Source organism: Aphis gossypii, unplaced genomic scaffold (genome assembly GCF_020184175.1).
Source record: "Aphis gossypii isolate Hap1 unplaced genomic scaffold, ASM2018417v2 Contig00873, whole genome shotgun sequence".
In the NCBI taxonomy this organism is placed as follows: Eukaryota; Metazoa; Arthropoda; class Insecta; order Hemiptera; family Aphididae; genus Aphis; species Aphis gossypii.
The window spans coordinates 24,310-33,372 of NW_026083334.1; the positions used below are offsets into that span (position 1 = coordinate 24,310).

General features: G+C 37.9%; 1 protein-coding gene across 1 annotated transcript; it reads left to right on the forward strand.

Moving 5' to 3' along the window:
* The first annotated feature begins 8,012 nt into the window (after window positions 1-8,012).
* On the forward strand, window positions 8,013-8,783 carry LOC126555487 (activity-regulated cytoskeleton-associated protein-like). The gene has a single exon (XM_050210406.1). It carries the CDS (start codon window positions 8,013-8,015, stop codon window positions 8,781-8,783), a length of 771 nt encoding a protein of 256 aa, XP_050066363.1.
* The last annotated feature ends 280 nt before the right edge of the window (window positions 8,784-9,063 follow it).

The window sequence follows — 9,063 nt, forward strand, 5'->3', positions numbered from 1 at the left end:
GTTAAATAAAATTAATTTAGTAGTAAAGAACAAGACAGATTATTAAATAGTTGATAATCAGGTGATATAGTTTAAATTAATATACAAATTACAAGATTATACCTAGGTAATTTAAAATACTTCAGATATTTTAGCACACTGCACAGAATTAGGGAATTTAGAAGTCAAAACATTTTCACTATCTCATTAGTTATTTCACAAGTAAGTAACAACAAATAGATACATCGTCCGGCTGACTTAATATAGTATTACTCAAATACTCAATAGTCATTACTGACTGGTCAATTTTAATAACCCACAAATAGTTCCCACATTTACTCCCCAGAGCGCTACTGCAGTGCCGCACGGAGTCTATAGGTATTATATTATATAATGAAAGTTCTACGTCGACAACCAATGGTATTCTTGTAATAAATATCAATTGTTCATTTTCATAGTATACGCTTATTTTTGTTATTTTTAAAAATTCACTTAATTCTGACGCTTCTGTTCTCATAGGTATAGCATATTGTTTTTTAATTGTTCGTTCTGCTGTTTTCAATGTTGATGCAAGTACTTGTAGTGTCATAAGACTTGGATGTATTAACCCCTCTCTTGCAGCTGTTATTATCTGTTCCAACGTTGAGGTTTCATACGCATACTGATTAGTTATTATAGTGTATAGATTATGGACTTCGTCAGCAATAGTAAATCTAATACGTCATCAGTTATATTCTGTAATTGCATCATTCTCTCATGTAATTTTTGTTCTTTAGTTGATATTTCTTTATATAGTGCCTCTGTTTGATTTAGTGAACTAGCAATCTTTTTAACTGCTGTTTTTACTACCGTTATTTGCAATTTCACTATATGTAAAATATTAGCTCCTGTTTCCTCTGTTTGTTTGATTGCTTCTCTAGTTTTCTTTGTACATTTATCATCACATACACCAAATAATGTATACATTGCGTTACCAACAAAGTTTATTAATCCCCTTTTGTTTCGTTTATTTTCTTGATATACATCGGTTTGATTAACACTACCTCCTAACGACATATACAATCGTTCTTTTTGATTAGTTATTTCATCATATAAATCAGTTATTACTATTTGATATTTCCCACACAAATCTATATGACGTCTGTCAATGCATATATTTGTTATATTTTTCATTTTCAACCCTAATAAGTCATACTTTGTATTATATTCCTTAAGTAAAAAATACGTAACCAGTTTATACTCTGCTCCTATCACCTTAGTGGGGCCTAAATTTTCATTATAAAAAACCTTGGATTGTTCATAGGGTACATATGTATAATATTCCGATGAATTTATTTCATTAGCACTGTTAAGTCCAACCATCATCACCAATCTAAAAGTAAAATTATATCTCCATTATAGTACTACTTAATAACATTAGTTATATGGTTTGTTAGTTTATTACATATCATTAATTATTATTTATTTTTTTTTTTACAAACTCCCTTAATCTATTCATTTATACTATATATTTTAATTAATCATTTGCTTTATCATTATAATACCGTTTTACATTATTTTTATGTACGGTAATGCCTCGTCGGCCACGTTGTATAACTATATTTTCATCTCCTATTACTTCAATTACTTCATATGGTCCTAACCATAGTGAATTAAGTTTGTTTTTATGTGCGTTATCTTTTAAAAGTACTAAATCTTTCACGTGTATATTTACAGGATTCTCATTTTTGTCATATCGGTCCTTACTTTTTACTTTGTGTTCTATCAGTGGCGTAGTTATGATTTTGTTCTGGGGGGGGGATATACAATTTATTGGTTAAACATAAAGTGGGGGGGCTCAATAAGTCAATGATTTAAACATTAAAAAAAAAGCTCTGGGGTTGGATCTATCCCCATATCCCCCCCATAACTACGCCACTGTGTTCTATTAACTTCTCTCTCGCTAATTTATGCGACACTTGCATACTCTGTTTCAAATCATATAAATAATCATCATAATTATATTGTGGCTCTAGCTCGGATTTTAATTTAATTGGTATTTCTAACGTACGCCCGTACACTAACGAGTATGGTTGAAAATTAGTTGATGTATGTACCGTTGAATTATATACAAAAATGCATATGGTAACAAATGATCCCAATTATTTAAATTCTTATCCCCATAATGTCTTAAGTACTCGGCCAAAGTTCTATGTGATCTTTCGAGACCTCCATTTGTCTGTGGTCTAAAAGGACTAGTATTAACTTTATTTATTTTTAACAATTTGCAAACTTCCGTAAATGTTTTGCTAAGGAAATCCGTTCCCTGATCTGTCAATATCGTTCCCTGTATTCCATGTACACACACGAAATGTATAACAAAAGCTTTCGCGACCGTGTTTGCCTGATGATTAGGTATTGGTACTCCTAGCGTGTATTTAGATAAGTCATCTTGCATTGTTAAAATATAATTATTACTAGACAAGGTCGTTGGTAATGGACCTACAATATCTAAAAATATTTTTTCAAATGGTTTTGAACTTGTTGATGTAATAGCCATTGGTTGCTTTACATGCCGATTTGAAATTTTATTTACTTGACACGATGTACAATTTTTTACGTACTTTTTAACATCATCTTTCATACCTTTCCATCTAAATTGCTTCTGTATGCGTTTAATAGTTTTATTAACACCTAAATGTCCTCCTAGTTTAGAATCGTGAAACTGCTTTAATATAGTTACTTTCTCTTCTTCCGTATATTCTACGTTCGCACATACCATAATTTCGATCTTAGTATTACGAAATATGTATCTTAACATTGACCTTACTTTTTCCCACTGTAAATCATCATTCATACCTAGTTTATTCATTGCTATTTTATCTAAATTATTTTCCTCACAAAACTGTTTCAAGTTCACTAACGCTATATACATATTCTCGTACGTTGACCTCTGACGATCTTTATTTTTCGTTACTAGAAATATTATATACCGGTCATTCTGTACTACATACGGCGTATCACTTATCGCCTATCACTTTACTAACTGGTAAAAATGAAGTAATTCCAAACTTACGTTTTATTTCGTAATTTATTCCTGATGTTAAATTATATTGTTTCGCTATTTCTGTCACTATATGATACTCCACTGGCGACTCCAAAAGTGTACCTATAGCTTCTTTTACATTGCTATTAGTAATTAACTGTGTTTCCATTTTCCCAAGAAATTCCTCGTACGACTCGTTTTTAATTTCTTGTATCGAATACATACGACTTAACGCATCTACGTTAGAATTTTGCACTCCAGGTTTATATATAAATTATGAGTCATAATCATATTCTTCAAGTTGTATTCGCCAACGTGCTAACTTCGATAATGGATTTTTTAAGTTGAAAAGCCACGTCAAAGGGCGATGATCACTAAGTATTATAAATTTCCTTCCATATAAATATGGTCTAAACTGTTTTACCCCAAAAATTATAGCTAGACATTCTAACTCGGTTGTGGAATAATTATTTTCACTTTTATTCAAAGTCCGTGACGCATAAGAGATTGGTAAGTCTTGACCTATTTCTCCCTGAGATAATATTGCTCCTAGTGCTTTATTACTTGCGTCCGTAGTTAATATGAAAGTCTTAGTGAAGTCTGGATATTTATGTATTGGTTCAGAACATAAAGCTGATTTCAATTTATCGAATGATTTTTGACATTCATCACTCCATAAAAATTTAATGTCTTTCTTTAAAAGATTAGTTAAAGGTTTCGCAATTGCACTATATGAATTTATAAATTTCCTATAATACCTACTTAAACCTAAAAATGATTTTATATCGTTTACATTAGTTGGTTTTGGAAATTCTAACACAGATTTCACTTTCTTTTCATCAGGTTTAATTCCATTTTCTGATATTACGTGTCCCAAATATACACATTCACGTTTTAAAAATTCACATTTATCTGGTTGTAACTTCAAATTGTTAATTTGTAATCGCTCAAATACTTCTACTAACTTCTCATTATGATCATACAAATTTTTCCCGTAAACAATTATGTCGTCTAAATAAACTAAACATTTTATTCCTATTAAACCAGCTAAAGCTGAGTTCATAACTCTTGAAAAGTTCCAGGACTAGTTTTCATGCCTTGAATCATGCGTTTAAAATGCCAATGACCTTGATTGGTTGAAAAGGCTGTTAATTCTCGTGATTCTTTTTCTAATTTGATTTGATAAAACCCACTAGAAAGATCGAGAACAGAAAATAATTGACATTGTCCTAACTGGTCCAATATTTCTGTTATATTAGGCAGAGGATGGAATTCATTTATGGTGACTTCATTTAATGCTCTAAAGTCTACCACTATTCTAAACTTTTGTTTACCTGAATTGTCAATTTTCTTTCGCACTAGTAAAAGAGGAGAGTTCCAAGGACTCCTTGAACTTTCAATAATATCGTTATCCTCAAGTTTCTTAATTTGAGTATTTATCTCATCTTGTTGTGCATGAGGAAGTCTATAAGGTCTTCTTTATATAGGTGGTTGGTCGTTTTTTAATCTTATCATTTTATCATTTCTAATGCTCTACCGGATAACCTAGTTGTTATATATTTAACTAAAGTCGGTGCGCATTTTTCTCCAACCAAATTTACTGCCATATCACATGCATTTATGAACGGATAGATATCGTCTTCTCCCGTACACATAGGTATAAGCTTAAATACTTCCTCTAATTTTATGGTAACCATTTTCTTTACACGCGGTTTTCTCCCAAACGTTAACTCAGTATGTTCAAAATCGTCCGTAACCTTGCTACGTGTAACCTTTTTATTGTCTAAACTTAAACTTCTCTCCAAGCTGTGTTTTATTTTCGCGCTCTGGCGTTCACTTGGGTTTCTAAATAAAGATTGAAAGGTGAAAGATGAAGGTGTTTCAAGATCAGGTTGTCGTTTTGTATTTGTGTCCAAATACTAGCATCAACTATTATATTTTGTGGCGGATTTGAATCGACGTCCATATCTCCATGCATTGGTAATTCGGTCAGTTTGAGTGTGACACACTTAAAATATATATTTTTTTTTAAAAACTTAGGTACCATCCGTCCGACAGGAATTGGTTTGCATTGTAAACATTAACAAATAATATGTAATAACTTAGTCATCACTATTTCGCGAACTGCGAAAGCGAAACATACGTGTTGCTAGTTCGGTGTGCAAAAGGTAACTACATGTTATATTATAAAAAAAAAAAGTGTTAGTCAACAACAACATATATCATTATACAATTTATATAAAATATATAATAAGTTAAAAGTGTAGTAGTAGTTAACTAATATGTGAAACTGGTATGCCATATGCAATGTTATCAGTGCCGCAACAACCGGGGGTGCTAGGGGTGCAAAGAACCCTCGGGCCCCCTGTAAATCATAATGGAGCCCCGGGGCCAGTGGCCGAACTATTTGGAACTTTTTTTCTTTTAAAATATTTATTTGTTATTTAAAAATAGAAAGTTACTTGCGATGATACTTTTGATTGTTTTCTACTTTTGTTTATTAGATCCGGTTCTAGTCCAACCACACCCAATCATTGCTTGCCTGGTTGCTCACCTTAACATAACTATAAGGATGTCCTTTATGCCCCCATGGTTTAGAGTATTGTTGGTTATAGTAATTTATATATACACTAGCTGGCTCCGTGCACTTCGTTGCCCGTTAAAAATGCCAATTCTATATAATATGATTCGAATTTTGATTAATTTGTTATTTACTATTCGGTTTAACGGTGTTCAAAACTTTTCATTTTCATTGACCGTTTTGATTCTCAAAAATCTTGTGAAAGCACCACTTTAATATGCGAATTTTGTAAAATGCTCTCTTAATGCACACTAAATTTGTGGTACGATTTTACGAATGTACCGTGTAAATTGCAAGCATCGATCTATCATTGTCAGGCTCTACGTTAATTAGTCAGTGAGTTACTCAAGTCATAATATTATAGTCATTCTGCTTGCCGTTGCCGTGAGACTCTCTTATGAGTTATGATTATGCGAGCAGTATATTATCATGTAGGCAATCCACACGTGGTGAATTGCGGACCCCGCGAGATGTGTACGTAAGCTTATAATTTCTAACACTTAAGTTTCAAAGTTATATCATTTTTTTATTTTACTACGGTGGGTAAAATACAATAATGTTCCATCTCGTAATTTTTATATTGTTGCCTGTTGGTAAAACAATAAAACTTGGTATAACTTGTTATGTTAGTTTATTGCTGTAAATTTGAAATTTACTGTAGACATTGACTTATTTTGCTAATTCTTATTTTTGTTGTTATGGTTTTAACAAAATATAACAACAGGTCTATAATTATTATATTCAATCATAATCAATAGTGACCTTAATATAATTTATTTTCTTGCTGGACTGCAGTGATAGTTGTTGTTGTTTTTTTAAAACCAGATTCGCAGAGCGATAAGCCACCTCGCCGGTATCCAACCGACACCGAACGTTTTTTTTCGTTATTCTTTTATTTTTCTCCTATTTCATTTTTTTTTGTTTTTCTTTTTTGTTGTCCTCGTTATATAAAATACACGGCGATCACACGCCTTTGAACAACCTAAAACCGTATTTGTTTTTTTTTTTGCGTGTCAACACCCATTTGTGCGACCCTGCCATCGGTCACCATCCAGGTCCGCAACAAAATTGGCTCCCCGAAAAGGAATCACTGGTAAGTGGAAATTGCTACCATTTACTTACCACTTACTACCCACCCCATTGCACCCCCTGTTGTATAACTTGCGGAAGGCTCCCGATTCCACACGACGGAAACGTGGTTTGCAGGCGGTAACGGGAAAACCCAGCGTTACGTAACATAACCATAAAGCACGTAACGACCGACCGGTCACGCCGCCGACTTACGGACGCACCGATTTCAGCGCTCGCGACACCGCAAATACACACGGAGTAGGATAGGTAGGAGCGCGAGAGCGCGACTAGGTTACACAACCACCCGCAAGCACCCGGGACAAAAATACACCAAACCGGACCGCCGTCGCCGCCGCCGAAATCGTAATCGCGATAGTCGGTCGGATAACCCACACACGCGCAGCCGCGGCATACGTTACAAAAACCGGTTAGGTAATTGCCGGGCACACACAACAGCAAAAAACCCACTGACCTACATTCGGGCGGAAATAAACACCGATAAACGAATAACTCGTAATAAGAGGAACGTGACACCCGTTCTACCGACAACAGCCACGTATATCTTTCCCGTACACAGCACCGGAAAACCGACCGGACGACATGTCGGGAAAATATATTAACGAGTTGACCGTTGCGGAACTACGTTATGAGTGTAGGCAACGCGGGCTACCAGATGGGGGCGCGAAAGACGCCCTCGAAATCTGGCTGTCCCAACATTTCGCGGATATGGACCTGCAGGCCAACGCTGTCCGGTTCCAGCCTATGGAGACCATTGGGCAGACCGGAAGCGGCTCGGATTCGAGTCAGGCACACCATGCCTCACCATCCGAGACCGCAGCGGACAACCGCACGGACACCCACCAGCCGCAGAATACCAACAACCTATTTCCCACACCACACAACCAACAACTGACGGACATGATAAAAAGGGGCCGCGACATAATCCACGAGGCTCAGAGATCGCAACGCCCCCGCCACGTGCAGACAGTCTGGAATCGCGACTGGCCATGCTCGATAGCTACATGATCCGTTTCGGTGACGACCAGCGTCGTATAGCAGAGACAATGCGACGTTTGGAAATTGGTGTGTCTCAGCAGACACCGGAACGGCAACCGGAGGCACCGTCACCGTACCGCCTCCACAGCACGATGTTATCAAGACAGCACCGGAACAGGCCGGAGATATTGGCGACCGATAACACGCGAGCGCACACACACACGCACACAAACACGTCAACCATCACGGACCACGGAACGAGTTATCCCGCGACACGCGAATCGCGTGCCACGGAATATCAACAACCCGATCACGTACCCGGCCGGTCGGTACGTTTAGAAAACACGGCGTGTCATCACAATGTGCCAATACCCTCCACATATGTACACATATGAACCGCACCAGTCCATACTGATACCGTACGACGATGTATGTACAGCGAGATTTTCGCTGCCGGAGTTCCACGGCACCACACCCGAGGACCCGGTACGGTTCATACACAAGGCGGAATCGGTATTATACCAGTCACGGATAGATAGGTCGGGCTGGACTAACATTATAGAACCGCAGCTGAAGGGCGTGGCCAGTACATGGTGGAGCACCATCAGGTTGCTGGACCTCACCTGGGATGAGTTCCGCGCCGAATTTTTGGAAAAGTTCGACAACGCGGACATGCAATCCCGGCTGCGGGCCGAGATAGTATCGGTTAGACAAACGTCCACGCAGACGCTAACGGAGTTTGTGATAAAAAAAAATCAACTCGCGCGCCGTATCAATACCGGGCTACCTGAACCACAGCTAGTCAGTACGATAACCGAATTAACTAGAGATGAGTACCGTACACACATACGCCTGCAAAGTCCAGCGACATTCGCTGACCTTCGCCGGATCGCGGGCATCTTGGACTACACACCGGAAGAAATACCGCCACCACCGCTATCACTACCGCGACCGAAACCGCAATACAAACAGGTCGAACAGACCCGTGCAACACGGCAGACCCACCAACCGCGAACACGGGACGGTACAGCTGGAAAACCGCTACCGCCCAACTCATGCAAACATTGTGGAGGGCCTCACAGGAACAGTGACTGCCCCGGGTACACACCGGCTTCGGGAAACGGAAACTGAGTCGGCGAACATTTGTCCGCGCCGCCGCCTCACATACACACACACACACGACCACGCCACCATCAACAACGTTCGGCATTACGGACGGAGATATAACTGTCAAACGCACATCGACAAACTCGGCGTCTTCAGATATATCACCCGCCCCCACTCATAAAATTACATTAAGTAGTAGGTCGTCACCACCACACAAACACACACAGACCACTACTATGAAATCAACGTGTGCACCGTTAGAACGTACAAGTAGCACAGAGGCAACCGTACCGGACACTCTGAT